The sequence below is a fragment of the Engystomops pustulosus genome, chromosome 1 (genome assembly GCF_040894005.1).
Source record: "Engystomops pustulosus chromosome 1, aEngPut4.maternal, whole genome shotgun sequence".
Classification (NCBI taxonomy): domain Eukaryota; kingdom Metazoa; phylum Chordata; class Amphibia; order Anura; family Leptodactylidae; genus Engystomops; species Engystomops pustulosus.
Window position 1 is genome coordinate 230,385,039 of NC_092411.1, and position 16,699 is coordinate 230,401,737.

At 42.7% G+C, this 16,699-nt stretch overlaps 1 protein-coding gene across 8 annotated transcripts in view; it reads right to left on the reverse strand.

The window, feature by feature from the left end:
• RAPGEF2 (Rap guanine nucleotide exchange factor 2) overlaps positions 1-16,699 on the reverse strand; it is a 144,721-nt gene that overhangs the window by 87,985 nt on the left and 40,037 nt on the right. For all 8 annotated transcript variants that reach the window (XM_072120461.1, XM_072120446.1, XM_072120453.1 and 5 more), the window contains exon 2: positions 6,327-6,397. In XM_072120461.1, the coding sequence (XP_071976562.1) occupies positions 6,327-6,397 (71 nt within the window). The remainder of the gene's footprint in view (positions 1-6,326; positions 6,398-16,699) is intronic.

Below are 16,699 nucleotides of genomic sequence, written 5' to 3' on the forward strand. Positions count from 1 at the left end.
AGCATTGCTAGTGTGAGAGACACAGACATCAGCTACACAAGTAACGTATAGGGATAACATGAGGCCAGGCTGTTACAACTGCCTCTAGCCTGAGGCTACCAATACCAGGCTGCGAGCCACTGCCAAACAACTTTCAACCAGCAAACTTGAACCAGTTGAATTGTTTCCTGCTGTTTTGGCCATTGCCGTGTTCCAGAATAAACAAACTGATTTTTTTGCTATCCCTCGCCTCCCAAGTGATCCCTGCGTAAAGCTGCCAACATAAAAGGCCCCCCATTTCCCATCACCCAGGGATCCCTACATCTACATCGGGGTTGCCCCATGGAGAACTATCCAACACCTGCAGCCTCTTCCTCTTTTCTTGTGAATCCACCTGCCGAACAGCTGCCAGGCGTGGTCAGGGCCTGTTTCTCCGGTATCCAGTGACCGTGACCCAGACAAGCACTAGGCCACGCTCAGTCAGGCACTCGAGTACGGAATGGAATCCAGCTGCACCCCCCAAGTCCACTAGGCCCCAGTGGGGGATGTTGCACATAGAAGCAGCAAGCACCAGGAGTGTGACATCATTATACAGGCTGTCAGTCACGAAGCAAGGGGGTGTGACCTCCCACTCATGAATAAGCTAAACTGCTGAATATGATAATGACTCATTGGGCCCATTTCAGCTAATTTGCATACATCTTTAGGACCTGATCGTTTGAGCTTACAGGCATGTAGAGGGACAATGTAGCGAAAGGGGCAATGTTGTCTAATGGCAGTTTATGAAAATATATTTAGTTTTGGGGGGTTAATTTGCCTGACAGGTTCTCTTTAATAAATATGGGCCATTGTGGGTCTTCCAATGATTCTACAGGCAAATCTATATACACTTAATATAAGCCCTGAAAAGTAACTTGGGGAGGGATTTATCAGTGATTCTGTGGCTACACCATGTGTTTGTGCCCTGTGCCTGCATACTACTTAACAACCTGCGTTTGTTTGCAGGTTTTTGTTTTTTTTCCTCTCAAAATGATGCTAGGACGGATCTGGTATTGTTTTGCCTAACAACCCTTCTGCCCAACAGATACATGAAGAGGCCCCATAACTTGATCTATCTGCAGCGACATGGGTTCATGGCCTTTATTATACAGTTCTCCCCCATAGAGTCTTAGGATTAGCACTGGGCTCAGTGACCACTATACAGACTCCTTAGAAAGGAGATGGCTTCCTTGGATACGACCACCGAAAATTTTGGCAGCAGTGACCAGACATGGGCTATCGAGTCCTGCCTGACCTCCTGGATTCTGCGATCATTACCACAGGATGGCTGTGGGACATTTAGTAACTTCCGGATATTTCATATACAAAATCTTTTTGTTTCTTTGTGCAATCACTCCAGCAGAGGTGGCTGTATCCAAGGACACAAGGGACCATATGACTACATTTATGGGAAATTATCTTCACACAGGAACATTTTTTTTATGATAACAACTAATTGAAGAAATGTTTATATATGGCAGATTAATAAAACTGAATGTGAGTGACCAGACGAGAATACCCCTTTTATGCTCCAGGAACACATACGTGTTTACACCCTAACACTTTGCTGGCAAGACACATGTTGCTACTTTCCAGAGGTCGCATTAACGCCTCACCAAGACACATTACTCCCCAGAATAACTGGCAAGCATAAAAGTACGCTTAGCAATTGTCCACTATAGTTCCTCATGAACTTGGGCCGCTAAACCACCAGTAACGGTTTCTGGTGCAAAAAAATAACATCTGATTAATATTATATACGCCTAAATATTATTTATTCACAGTATTACAAGATTTGTACTCCTTGTTGACCAAAAATACCCCTCCAAAATGCCAAGAGGAGTATTTTTACTCTGCCTTGAAAAAGTTAGTGCAACCTCTGCTTGTCAGGCAATAGGGCAAATCATTTGCCATTACTTACAGAACGCACGACTTGAGGTCTAAAACACATACAAGTTTGGAAAGAAGCAGCTCCCGATGTGCTTGCGTGTGTGTTCATACGTTCAGCTTTTCAGATTCTGTTTTGAAGCCAAAAGCAGGGGTGGATCATAATGGGTAAAAACATAATTGAGAGAAGCTGTTTTTCCTCTTTATTTTCACTCCACTCCTTGTTTGAACATCCAACTACAGCTGAAAACACTGAACATGTGAACACAACCTGAAAAATTTTCAGAACTCAACCAATTGCAAGTCAATTTTTGGGGGTTTCTGCATCTTCTCCATCAGGCAACTAGGTCTACTATTTAGGTTATGAGGGAAAAAAAAAAATCTATAACATATAACATCACACAACAAATGGCAGCAAATAGAGGTGAATACAGCCTAGAATAAAAACTGACCTGCCAACAATGGGTTAAGTAACTCTGGGGGAGACAAATGTCCTCCACATCATTGCATTAACTATAAAGAGGAGAAAAATGGGGAGAAAAATAAAAGCTTGCTGACACATTGCCTTCTGCCCGCCATGGTTTTCCAGCTTGGAGATTTTCCATCCCAATTAAGTAATGAAGAGACGAGAGTTTTACTTGAACAGCCCTGCGTAGCTGTGCGCTCTGCGTTCCTGCAAACTGCTCCCGAAACGCTGCAGCTGCCGCTTCATATTGCTACAGATCGTGCACAACAACTCCTACACAGCCCCAGTCCCCGCCATGTCAGCCACGTCATGTGTAGTGTGGGACGGCAGGATCCACTAAGGAGGAAATTATTCACAATCTAGTATTATCTTCATCCAGCAGGCGTCTGCAGCCTCAGCACCGCAGAGATAATGGTCTACAACATAGCACTCATCTCTATACAGGTGTGCCCAACCATCCCATGGCATTCACAGAGGTGGATGTGGTCATATCTTTACTTGGCATGAAGAATGGCAAGACAAGCACAAACAACCTCGCTCAGTCTGCAGGATCTCCTGTTTGATTTCCTAGGAGGTGGGGCATTTATCAGGGTTTATACACCAGATTCCTGGGCAGGAATTGCAATTTATTTCCCCCTTGACTCCACGTATGGCAAATAACATGATGTGAACTTAGCCTTAGTATTGCACGTTTTCTACGATTGTTGATTCTATTCTATAGACATTTCAGGGAGTCAAAGCCTTTCGCATGCACAAGTTTATGTCAAAAGAAAAATAGATATCCCCTTATAGGAATACTAAGAGTGCAACAAACATAGACCCTGCATGCGACAAGTTCATTATACTGGTTTTGGTTATTTTTCACAAAAGAAATGAATTCCTGTAATGTGGCTTTCAGTAAAGGTGGGACTGGTGTCTTGTGCCTAGTGTTCAAGCCTAATACATTGATGGTGGCGTTTTGTATGCTTCTAAACACATGCGTCAGAACGCATCAGTTTTTACATGTTATAATGCGTTTGGCTACCCTGGAAGCATTTTTCTTCATTGCTGTAAGTGTAAGCAGCTGTGTAAACATTTTCATAGCTACTTACTCTTACAGCAATGAAGAAAAAAACTTCCAGAGTAGCCAAACACATTGCAACATTAAAAAATGCGTCCTGAGGCATGTATTTCAACGCATCCAAAATACCAAGAGTGAATGCACCCTCAAGGGGTTATTTGAGGGTTTGTAAAATTGTGGGGGCATGTTGGTGAGGCATTTAAAAAAAAAAAAAAATACACCTGTACTCCCCTCCGTTGCTCCTGGCATCTTGCGCCGCCATCTCTCCAGGTCGTGCCGTCCGCTGAGGTGACAGACCATGCCCACCCTTCCCCATATCTCACTGCCTGATACGGCAGTGCTGGACGCCTGGAGCGATGGAGAGTACAGGTTTGGTTTCATTTAAAAAATGCCTAAGCAGCCTGCTCCCAGAATTTTACAAATAATTGGACAACCCTTTTAAGAACACTTCAAACAGATTTATTAAAGAGCAAGAAGCCACTATAATAAAGGTGATGGGCAGCAGAGCTCCAAAGACCAAGAACGTCAAAGAACTTCCCTGAAGATCTGCCCAATGATAAATATTCACCTTTTCATATATTGGGCATGAGCACATCTGTAATCCACCTTGAGCACATTACATTTGATTTTCTATTACAGAAACATTCAGCTGGTTGTATTGAAATAAACAGGTCCCATTATATTCCTGGCATTTATTCACTGCCGCTAACAGCATAATTCACAGTATTATGTAACAGGCTGTACAAATGGCTGCTGCATGTTGGTAAAGAAAGCAGAACGGAATTAACACAGGCCGCTTAAGAGATGAGCATTATGCCAGGTAACAAGTAAAATGGGAGCTGACAAATGAGTCCTGCGGCCCACACACTGCCGCTAATCACCCCGCTGATTATATATCATTATGTGTCCCTGCAAAACCTTGCCTGTAATTGTAGGTAAAGTCATGTCACATCTAAGCCGATCTGCTACTCCACACACTATTATTTACCATATAAAACATGCTTAGATTTTAGAAGCCATATGAAAAATGTGTCCCAAAACTTGTACTGGAACTGAATTACGCCTCTATACAACTCTGGTTCCTCTATGGATCTGACATACAGTGGTGTACATAAAGCCTTAGGCCTCATGGACATGAGTGGGTGCCGCAAGTCCTATATTATGCACGATAGGCGCCTGTGACCGCGTGTGCTCACCGCACATGACTGGGTGCCATAGACGCTTATGGGGGCTGTGATGCTGCTGCATCAATGGCCCCTATACGGTTGTGTGCATGACGCCTTGAGGGTTGTCCACTTTCAGCAAAAAAAAAATAATGTTTGTGTAATGAACAGTTATTCAATTTTCCAATATACTTTCTGTATCAATTCCTCAAGGTTTCCTAGATCTCTGCTTGCTGTAATTCTAAAGGAAGCTTCTAGGTTTATTTCCAGTGAATGAACAGTGGTCGCTGGTCATGTGATGTCACACAGGTGCAGGGTACCTAATAGCAATTAGAGTTTTGTGATATAACGAGCCCTGCACCTGTGTAACATCACATGTCCAGGGGTCACCGTTCATCCACAGGAAGTAAACCTAGAAGCTTCCTATAGAAGGAGAGCAAGCAGAGGTCAAGAAAACAGCAAGGAAAAGAAACAGAAAATATATTGAGAAATTGTATAACTTATCATTATACTAACAATAACATTTATTTGGGCGGCATGGTGGCTCAGTGGTTAGCGCTACAGCCTTGCAGCGCTGCAGTCCTGGATTCAAGTCCCATCCAGGTCAACATCTGCAAAGAGTTTGTATGTTCTATCCGTATTTGTGGTGGGTTTCCTCCGTGTCCTCCAGTTTCCTCCCACACTCCAAAAACATTGGTTGATTAGATTGTGAGCCCCCTGGGGACAGGGACGGATTTGGAAACCTCTGTGTAGTGCTGCGTAATCAGCGAGGGCTATGTAAATAGAGGAATTGTTATTATTATTAGCGGAAACTGGACAAACTAAGTGTTATCTGGTCACAACATGTTATCTCCTATCCGTCAGTGGGGGGTCAGGAGTGCGATACCCAGAAATTGGAAACAAAAAAGTCAGTTACACTGAGTGGAACAGACACACTGAGGGTCCTTGAACCTCTTATGGCTCTGTCAGAAGTACAGTACTGTGCTACACTATCTCCTAGAGCAACAGGACATGTGTGGGACCAGCTGCTCCATCTGTTTGGGGGTACAACAGATCCTCATTCTTTTATTTTGTGGAGTACCTAAATTTAAATGCACCATGTCATCCTTTAGAGATTCTTTTACCCTTAATTTCATAGAACAGTTTATTCGAAGCTGTGTTGCTTGTATCCAGATATAATGTAGTTTGACGATTAACCACTAGATGGCAGAAATATATTATTGCTCCTGCTGGGAGTTAAAGACACGCCAGAAGAAAAACAAAAAACCTGCTGCTCCAGACCCAGTGCTTTGCTTGGCCCTGGTGGACTTTTGTTTTCATGGAGAAATGACACAGTTATGCTATAGATTCCACATAATCATCTCAGCCCATCACAGACTTCAGCAAGTGAGAGCCGTCCATGCCAACATTACTGCAATAATAACTTGGCTAAGGCACATAACCACTCCAGAAAAATAAAACACAGACCAACATGTGAGCGTTGGCCATTATAAGCATTTCCCATTAAATAACGACACACTAAATTTGTTTTCCTACAATATGTTCTTCACAAGAATGAAGGATTTGTGTGAACCATGCTCTGAGACAAACACGTTTTAAAAAATATACAAGGATCTGAAATGAACAATGTGAAAAAAGATTATAAATGTCATAAATAATGTTAACACAAGTGAACCAAAATCTCAGCTGTATATTGCCCCTACTCCTGTGGTATATAGTGAAGAAGACCTACCTCAGCTGATGCTCCCGAAGGTTGGACAGGGCTTCCATTCCATGGAGGTAGGAATATACAATCTCCAGGTCCTGCGAGGGAAAAGGAAAATGTTAACAAAAGACCGAAAGAGAATGCATGTATATAAACTGCTTGGTAGCTTTGGGTATATGCCGTGCATAAGGCTATATTTTTTTTAATGAACCCATTTCAATGGAGCATGATCTGCTATTTTGTCCGGCGTGTCAGGCACCATGATGGAAACCAGATTCATTTGAAGCCAATGGGGTCTGTTAAATAACTATCTTATGACAGATCTGGCACTTCAGTCATATTCTGTTCTGCTCCTATGATGGACAGTAAACATAGATGTCAATAGATCTCTATTTGTCCTGGATGAATTTGCGGATATTTGGTCTACATATCTACATATTTGCTACATAAGTGCTCAAAAAAAAAAATAAATGCACATTGATAAAACATTTGTTGAGCAACAGGAATATCAATGGATTCATAAATATATACAGTACAGACATATTCTCCATCGCACCTAAAACAACAATTATCTGTGGGCATCTACTTGCCTGCCCTGTCTATACCACCGGATACAACACAGGGAAGGTTTGATAGGTCATGACTAAGGAGGAGAACAAGGCTTCTGCCAGCACGCTTTTGTTTCGGTAATTGACAAGCGCATGTAGGAGTCATCGGTGAGGGTTTAATGCAGCATTTAAAGAGCTTGATGAAATACCCTGCAGAATAAATATCAAGCTGGATATTATGCAGAGCGGCATTCCAGATGGATTGGAATATTGTTATCCGCTAATCATTAGGCACTAGGCCCAGAGGAAGAGGAGGAAGATTACACATTAAAGGAAAGAAAAGTCACACATACAGTGTTGTATACGCTCCCTTCCAAGATGAGTAGCAATCTCAGGGTGGGGAATAAAACAGATGGAAAAAGGGATCTCTACACTCCATAACGGATAATGAGCTCCAGGGATAATGAGCTAAGACACAGGTTACACGGGGCAGCAGATAGCGATTCTGAGACCCACACCGAACCCTAACATCAGGACCATCACCACCTGCTAGAAGGATGCAGCCTCGAACCATCTATAGGATAGGAGCTTCTCTTACCAAGTTCATACATGGTCATTACAATGAGCACATGACTATGTAAAGATGTCAAAAACATCACTACAGAGAACATGATTCCATCTGTAAACTAAACCACTAGAAGGAAACTAATATCCGGGACCAAGCAGGGGTTAAACGCACATCACACCCCAAACAGGAGCTCCCAATACCTGGCCTGACACGAAGCCACATTTTCAGCCACATAGAAGTTTTCGGTGACTAGGGGATGAATAAATCTTCGATCAGTTGAGGCCTGACCCCCATTACCCGCACCTAACCATTCACCACAGCTCTATTACATTTATGTGCATGCCATACTAGACACAGCCACCAAGATGCAAGGAGTCATATCTGGATAACAATGAAGAGGACATGACAGACTACATAATCATAATATCCTTTGCTGTAGGGCTTTAATAAGTGCATAAACAACAAGGCAACAAATCCACTTTAAAAACAAAAATATGTAAAAGACTCTTGTGAATAGGATGGAAGAGGATCTCCCACCTCAGTAGATGGTAAATGACACATGGGAATGGTCTAGTCTATCTATAATGGCTGAAGAAAGCAGACAGAGCAGATAATGAGACGCAGACCACCAGGAGGATTGGCTGACATTTCAGGATATTGCCAATTGTACCACAACCCCGTGTCCTCATTTACCCCAAGAATAAAATGTACAAAACTAGAGAAGCTTCTCCCTGTACAAAGCACAAGCTCCACTCCTAGCAGCAGCCTCTGGGAGGTCAGTCTGCTGGCCTCATATATAACAGAGCTAATAAGCAGACATGTGACTGATCACAGCAATCATACACGGGTCTGCAGAGGTTTACACCTATACAGAGCGGCAGGAAGGACAAGCACAGCCTCCTAGATGACTTCACTGAAAAAGCACATCATGTCTAGGTTGCCAGGGGTAACCCTGGCAGGATGATGCAGCCTGGGATCCTGCAGCGTGCCAGTCACTGAGCCTTACAGCCAGCGCACACACAGGGGGGCACTATCCTACAAGTAGGGGGATGGGATTATCAACATCTCTCTATGACAACATCATAACATGAAAACCCTGCCCATACTCACCCCCACCTCCATGCATAGGACACAGCTCACTGGATGTAGCTGGTTGTGCCCTTATATCTGTATCTAGATGAATGTAAAATGAGTAGCATGAGAGGTACATGTACTCTGTAGACCACAGTGTACAGGATCTCACGAGGAATCACACGAAATGCTGCAATCAGAATCTACAGCAGCCGCACAATCACACAATCCATGGGACCATCAGTTATATTCACATGAAGTCTAATAATGCCCCAATAGAAAGCACTTGTCTTGTAACCCGGCTCCTGGGTCCTGTCCAGTCATGGGTTCGTATGGGATTAATATGAGGTGGATTGTTAAAGGTTTAGGGCAGATTCACATCCCAGTTTTTTGTTTGTATAATGATACAACCTTTCAATATACTTTCTGTATCAATTCATGAGGTTTTCTAGATCTCAGCTCGTTGTCCTTCTATAGGAAGCTTCATAGATTTCTGTTCACTGGAAGTAAATATTCCCTGATCATGTGATGTCACACAGGTGCATAGCTCGTTACATAACAGGGAGTAATCAGAGCCGTGCACCTGTGTGACATCACATGGGGACATTCACGGGAAGTTAACAATGAATCTTCCTATAGAACAGTGATGGTGAACCTTTTGGAGACCAAGTGCCCAAACTACAACCAAAATCCACTTATTTTCCTGTGAAGTGCCAACATGGCATTTTAAGCAGTAACTTTTTGCTACCTGTTCTTCAACATCTTTCAATCATATCGGCCCCTGAGGCCACCAATACAGTTGGAAGAAGGAGGGAGAATTCAGAATCTCATTGTAGCCTCTCTCTGTAGATGAAAAATGGTTGGTCCAGCAGTTCTGTCAACACCTTCTCACTTTTCCTGCAGTTCCTAACAGCCAATGAAGTGTTGCTTTAAAATAGCGCTGAGAGCAGCATCTCTTATGTTGCCTGGGACTTGGTGGATTTGGTCCTATTTGGTGAACTCCATCCTGGGGTGATGGTCTGAGTGTCCACAGAAATGGCTATGAGTGCCACCTCTGGCACCCGTGCCATAGGTTCACCACCACTGCTATAGAATGACAGCAAGCAGAGATCTAAAAAACCATCAGGAAAATTGTATAGGTTTTTATTAAACAAACTTTAAAATGGGACATGCCCTTCATATACATTGGGCCACTTTACCAAGACCCCGGATCAGTGTAGTTTCCTCCCAATAACTGACAAATAAATGAAATGTTAACTGAGCCTAAAACTTTCAAATAGACCGCACACTAAAAATGCTATGTAAATGCCCCATGTGAAGGCCGCAACATAAAAGTAAATGCACCAACACAATGAGGACCATTTAGCATTCTGTCTGCAACAGTTTTTTTCCGTGCACTGAGGTTTTTGTGACTTCTGAGCAGCTTAACAATATACACCACTTAGGCCGCGGTCACACGTTCCGCCTGCATTGCGTTCATAACGCTTCACTACCGCAACGGGGGAGAGGGAGGGGCCTTGTCCCGATTGCATATCCTTTTCCAGGGAAGCACATGTGTTCAATAACCAGGTCCTGGTGTCTTGCATTTAAACATGGCCTGGTTACCTTAAGTTTAAAAAGTTGCACATTTTGGTGCTAAATTACTACAGCCAACCCCCCCACCCCCCACCCCAGAGTAGGTTGAATAGAGTTGTTGTGCAACTTAAAAAGTAGGTAAACCACATGAGCCATTAACAGTTCATCTACCAGATCTATCAAACATCAAGGCCAAAAAATACAACTGATGGTATGTGGAGCTCCTAAGGTTGGCGCCACACGTGGCGCTTTGTCTGCGCTTGCAAACGCAAACAAAGTCGCGCCCACCGGGGCGGACCTCGGCCCGATCGCATCGGCGTTTCTATGGAAACGCCTGCGATCGGGAACGAGCCGCCGGTGTTTTGCGTTAATCTAATGCCAGAGAACCAGAAAGGAAGTGTTGCTACAGAGGTAAAGGTTCAGTCATTTTGATAATTTGGCTCAAGAATCATATTTTTTTTATGCCGGTTTAAAAAGCCTTTCTAGCAAAAATGTCTGTATTTTGTTCTATACCAATGAACTAGATATCAAAAGCAAGGATTTATGTGCCTGCAACCCAAAACACCAAAAACCCCTATTCATATTTTAAGGTGCCAGAAAGCTTGAAAAAAAAAAAACCATGTCTATAGTACTCTAGATGTATCACATTTCCGACAATTGAGGTCACGTTTATAAAAATGAAGAACTAAACTGAAAACTGAGTTGTGCAATTATGGAAGCAGCATAAATAACCAGAAAAAGGAAGCATCGTATTCTTATTCACAATAAGAGAGACATTTCATAGCCTCCTGCTTGATCACACACGATATTATATGTATTTCTTGAGTTTACAGACACCCAGCCTCCCTAGTAACAGAGCTCATGATGCAGTCTTCCACATCGCCACAAGATGGCAGTCTTTGTCTGTGTAATTCAGCCTTTGTGATGGAGTTTCGCTGATACTCCTAACACAAGAGACACAAAAGGAGGAGATCTACTACATCTCTGTACATAAAACTATCCTCCCAGACACTATCCATGGAAATAGGCACCTGCTAACATTTGCTCCACAAGAGATGGACTATTTAGCTTTCCATAGAGAAGTGATGCCCATTTCATAGTGCACATGGCCACTAGAGAACAGACTTGTGCTTGTCAGCTCTGTAGCATCACATGTTTATGGTCAGGTTCTATTTTACTTTTTTATTCACATTATTGAAACACATCCGCATTCACTAGACAGATTGATCTTTACACCACATTTTTTAGCCAACCTGATGAGTGCAGAGTTGTCAGGCAGGTAGGATGATCTATGTACAGTAAATACATGCAGTGTTTACTGGGGTTCTCATATACAAGACTTCTTCATCCTCCAGTAGTAATGTGATCCCACTACATAGAGCTATTCAGCTTCTACAAAGAACACTGGTTTCACACTGGAACCTAATACTATAGTGGTATAGAGGTTACTAAGCTATGGTTAAGATGTCTGATAACACCCCTCACATTAGGCAGCTAGAAGACTTTCTATGGAAAGATCTATTCTCCTCCAGAGGTTGCTCTCAACATTGCGTTACAAAATGTATATGTTAACATATTGTTAAAACACATACCATTAACACAAGTGTTAACATCACATTAACACATGTTTTGTAAACAAAGTTGACAGCAATGTAATTGGGCGAATCTCCTCTTTCCAGCAGGTGTAATGCGTTTGAAAAGGCATTCGTTAACGCCATGTGTGAACGAACCCTTAGCAAAACATGGAGCAGCTTTCAGGTCTCAGAAAATCCACATCCTCGGCATTCACTACTGCTTCTAGCTCTAGCACCAACTGAGAGAACAATTCTAGAAAAACTCAGAGCAGGAACAAGACACTTGTGATCCCAGCGCTGGGGAATTAGGACAAGCTTAAATGAAGCCATTGTCAGCCCCATGGGCCTCTCTGAGAAGAATGTGAAGTGCCCGGCTACAAATGCCACCCTCACAGGCGTAGTACAATGGGGCCAGGGACCCTCTATGGCCAACCACAGTGCGGAGGGCTCATTAGCCGCTGTAATACTCTGAACATATGCCGCAGCATGGTAAACATTGCCTCATTATTACATCCACCAGTCTTCCTATATACACCCAGCCTCGCTGGTCAAACAAGATGGCAGCCTGCCAGACCTTTCTCTGAACGCCAACTAATTAGTATTTTGTAGCAATTTCTCAAGAGGATGGCACAACAACAGTTTCGGGAACTTGTGAGCTGAATGAATTTGGCAAGGCAAAAATTTTTTTTTTTTAAATACGTAATTAAAGCCAAAATACTAAATATTCTTTATAGAACTTTGCACATTTCCACAGGAGCACAGATCCCAACTATATGGCCCTCTATAAATGCTCCCGGCACTAGCTGTAACCTCAACTTCATTTCCAGCTTCATACAACAGGTTGACAAATTTTTATTTGGGATTCCTAACAAAACGAAAACCTATCAAAAATTCCTGTAAAAGAAGGCACAAAACTGATGGCCATAAGCTTTGTGAATCTTAACCACATTTTGGAAATTACACATCCTGCCAGCTATTAATCCTATGACTATGGTGCTGTTTGTGGGCATCAGGAGGTGACGTCTGCCTAGTTAAAAAAAAACAATTAATGAGGGCGTCACGGTGGCTCAGTGGCTAGCGTTACAGCCTTGCAGCACTGGGAACCTAGGTTCATGTCCCAGGGTCAACATCTGCAAAGAGTTTGTATGTTCTCTCCGTGTTTGCGTGGTTTTCCTCCGGGTCCTCCGGTTTCTACCCACACTTCAAAACATACTGGTAGGTTGTTAGATTGTGAGCCCCATGGGGACAGGGACGGATTTGGCAAGTTTTGTGCAGCGCTGCGTAAACTGTAAGCGTTACATAAAGGAATTAATAATAATATTATTATTATTATTATTATTATTATTATTATTATTGAGACTTTGCTCAAACTAAAATCTGGAACTGGGTAGGTCCTCACTCAAAATACCTTGTGTGGTGACAGGCAGCAGAGAATTTACCTAGAGCTCAATAAGGCCAGTCCAGGAAGCAATGGTCTGTTCTTGAAGAGCTGTGTATCGTAGGTCACATGATCTTGTCAAGATATTTTCACTGGGTGACAGAGATGTGATTCGGAGGAACTATAAAAGTACTTTGTGGTGTCCTGAGGTTCCTTGGCGGAAGCACCACATTGCCCCAATGTAATGATATCATTGCCAGGGGTCACTTTAAACCTTATAAAATGTACCACCAGATTGGGTATCATAGGTAATCGATGGCAGGAGGAGACTCATGCCATTATTATAGGTTGTCCTGCTAGAAGAGATGCCTTACCTACAAGGGTGGGTGGTAAGATACTGCACACAGTTACCATGGAACAGCTACTCTCAGAGGGAAAGGACCTGGTAGTAGATAAAGGACATGGATCCCCTGTGTATGGATCACTCCATCTGAGCTGTAAAACATCAGAACTAAACCATCATAAACCAAGATCATGGAAAATAATACAATTTTAAGGGGTTTTCTCATGGCAGAGTAGGAAGATCTCCTATACTGGACCAACTGGTCCATAAGGTCAAACCCAATCATTTACTAGATGCCTTCATCTGGCAATAGAAACCCATCACCAGGGCTTAGTAAAAAGCCTTCTTAAAAAGAAATAAATCTAATCCAGAGAATAGGGGCACAGGAGATGGCACAGCACCTCACCCTTTGTCTCTGAATGCTGTACTTGCAATGTCCAACACAACACAATGCCTAAAAGGAGTTCATCATGGACAAGTTTTTTGCAGTGATCTCCGAGTTATCACCGAAATCTAGATGTGACATTTGAAAAAAAATGTAACAAAAAGGTTGCCGAAAAACCACCCCTGCCCCCTACCAGGTATAGGAAATCGCTTAGAGCGGTTGGCAACTTTGACTAAGGCTGCGGTCACGCATGGTGTTTTGAACCAGTTTTTGGCCCAATTTTAAGCAGTCCGTTAAAAAATGCATACGTTTTTGACCGTTTTTAATCAAGATGATTGGGAACACCGAACAAAAACGGATGCGTTTAAAAATGGGCCAAAAATGGGTTCAAAACGCCACGTGTGACCGCAGCCTTAGTGTGGTGAAAACACATCAATGAAATAAGCTACACCTCCTCTTTTTTCCCTCTACTCCTGCCTTGGACATCAAAAACTGCACCTGAAAAACTAAACTTTTGAACGCACCGTTACATGAAATTTCTCTATTGCTCCTCAAACACCAGATGCATTTATAAGGAAAACTAGCAAAGTACATAGCACTGTAATATACACCTGCCTTCATGCAGCCGCGGGGGCGCAGTACATAAGCAGATAAAATGTATGTAAAAAGCCAAATACACAAGGTTTATCAGTTTCTCTTTCCAGAAACCTCGATTTTTCTATGCAAATATTGGAAAATTATGTGATGCCTCTTTATAGAGAAGCTGTGAATTGTTGCTGCAGCTTTCCAGGAGAAGGAAACACTTCAGCGGCACAATCCCATCAATCTGAATATATAAGCGAAGATCTTGTATGAAGGAGCAGGAGTTTAGTGTCTGCCATCTGCTCCTCCATAGGGCTGTAATACTGAGGACATGAAATGCTCCGTGGTATTGCACTTCTAATGCAAACCCAAATCTAAATTGTGGGATGGAAATTTTAGAAGAGAAGCTACCACTTTCACCTATAATTGGATTCCCATAAACGGATGTGACACAGATACATATAAAAGAGAAAGAAGAACTGCACAGTATAAAGTTCTCTATGTGTTAAATTAGAAAAGCGAAGTCAGAACCAAGTCTTCCTCCTAATAGCGGCTCCTATAGGAAGGAAATTCATGCTAGTGGCTTCAGTGAAGTTTCACTTCTGCACAATAAAACCATACGGGGGAGCCACAGGACATGTTCACGTGTAAGCCGGATATGTGTGTGCATTTAATACTTTCCTCCCCTACCCTCTAAAAATATACATTGCCGAGTGGCACGAAGGCGGCTTTCAGCCTGGGAAGGAAACCGGATTCATTATTCATAAATCGTCTTTTTTCACTCTTCCTCAGCCCACCACACACTTTCTGCGCTGATCCAATATTTATGAATATGGAGCACTAGGTACATGAATGATGCATACAAGGCCATGGTGCTGGGGCAGTCACTTACATAGAACTGCTTACACCGCTGACAGTGGTAAGTGACTGGCCCCAGCGTAATAACACCAAGACCACCAAATAACAAGAGGGAACCACTGACCACTATTGGAAAGCATGCCGTCCCCAAAGGATCCACAAATTATTAGTTACAGTAATAAAACTATATAACTTAACTCTACTTTTAGACACCTTGGAGAATGAAATGTTAAAATTAAGAAGTCAAGAATAAATATGGCAAATATACAGGCAGTCCCCGGGTTACGTACAAGATAGGTTCTGGAGGTTTGTTCTTAAGTTGAATTTGTATGCAAGTCGAAACTGTATATTTTATAATTGTAGATCCAGACAAAAAAAATTTTGGCCCAAGTGACAATTGGAGTTTAAACATTATTTGCTGCAGTGGGACCAAAGATTATCAATAAAGCTTCATTACAGACACCTTACAGCTGATTATTGCAATCTAGGACTATAGTAAAGCATTCAGAGAGCTTCACCAGAGATCAGAGGGGTCTGTATGTAACTATGGGTTGTCTGTAAGTCAGGTGTCCTTAAGTAGGGGACCGCCTGTAATTAGGATGAAGGAAATGGTCATTAAAAGCTTTGCCCTACAACGTAACAGTCTGTAGATTAGAAGAACAGAGCTATTGAAAAAATTAGTAAAAAACACTAATGTCTATATGTAAAGCCAAATACTTTACATAAATAAAGTAAATAACTAAAATTATACATATGTCTTTGAGAAGATTGTTCCCCAGGGCAGTACCCATCTACAGTCACAGGATTGGCCTATGTTGACATTAAAGTCCTTTTCGGTCACTTTTTATGCTTTGTGAACAGAGACCTACGTGATTGAAGTGGATAACTGGTTACTTTACAAATATAGACCACCTGTCTGGATGGAAACTACATAACAGGTATATACCTGGATGGCTGAGCCTGGCACACTACATAAATGTATACGGATCAGTGGGCACGTGGCTTCAGGCCGCCTCTAGCCGTCATTTGTGCTCGGTTCAGTCTAATTGCTTTATTGACTTAAAAGCATTATTCACAGCCATTCAAGCTCAACAGCAACAGCTTGAGAGAGAAACCGAGTCCTCATGCCTTAAGGGATTAAAGATGGCCGACTACAAATATATTCTACCAACAGTGGGACAGTCTCTGCTCCGGAATCCAGTTCTCTCATATGGAGCACAATCTATACCAATACTCTATACCAGTGGTGGCGAACCTATGGCACGGGTGCCAGAGGTGGCACTCAGAGCCCTTTCTGTGGGCACCCAGGCCTTCACCCCAGCACAGAATTTGCTAGATGTGACTCAAGGCTTCCTCCGGCGGTTCAAGACAGCCATAGACATGCCATGCTCAGCGCTATTTTAAAGCAACACCTCCTTGGCTGTCCTGCTCTAGGTCCACTGATTCTTCCTCTTCAGGGCACCCTGGAAGGAAGCAATAATCCAAATGTCTCCATCATCTTTCTATTGTATTGGTGTC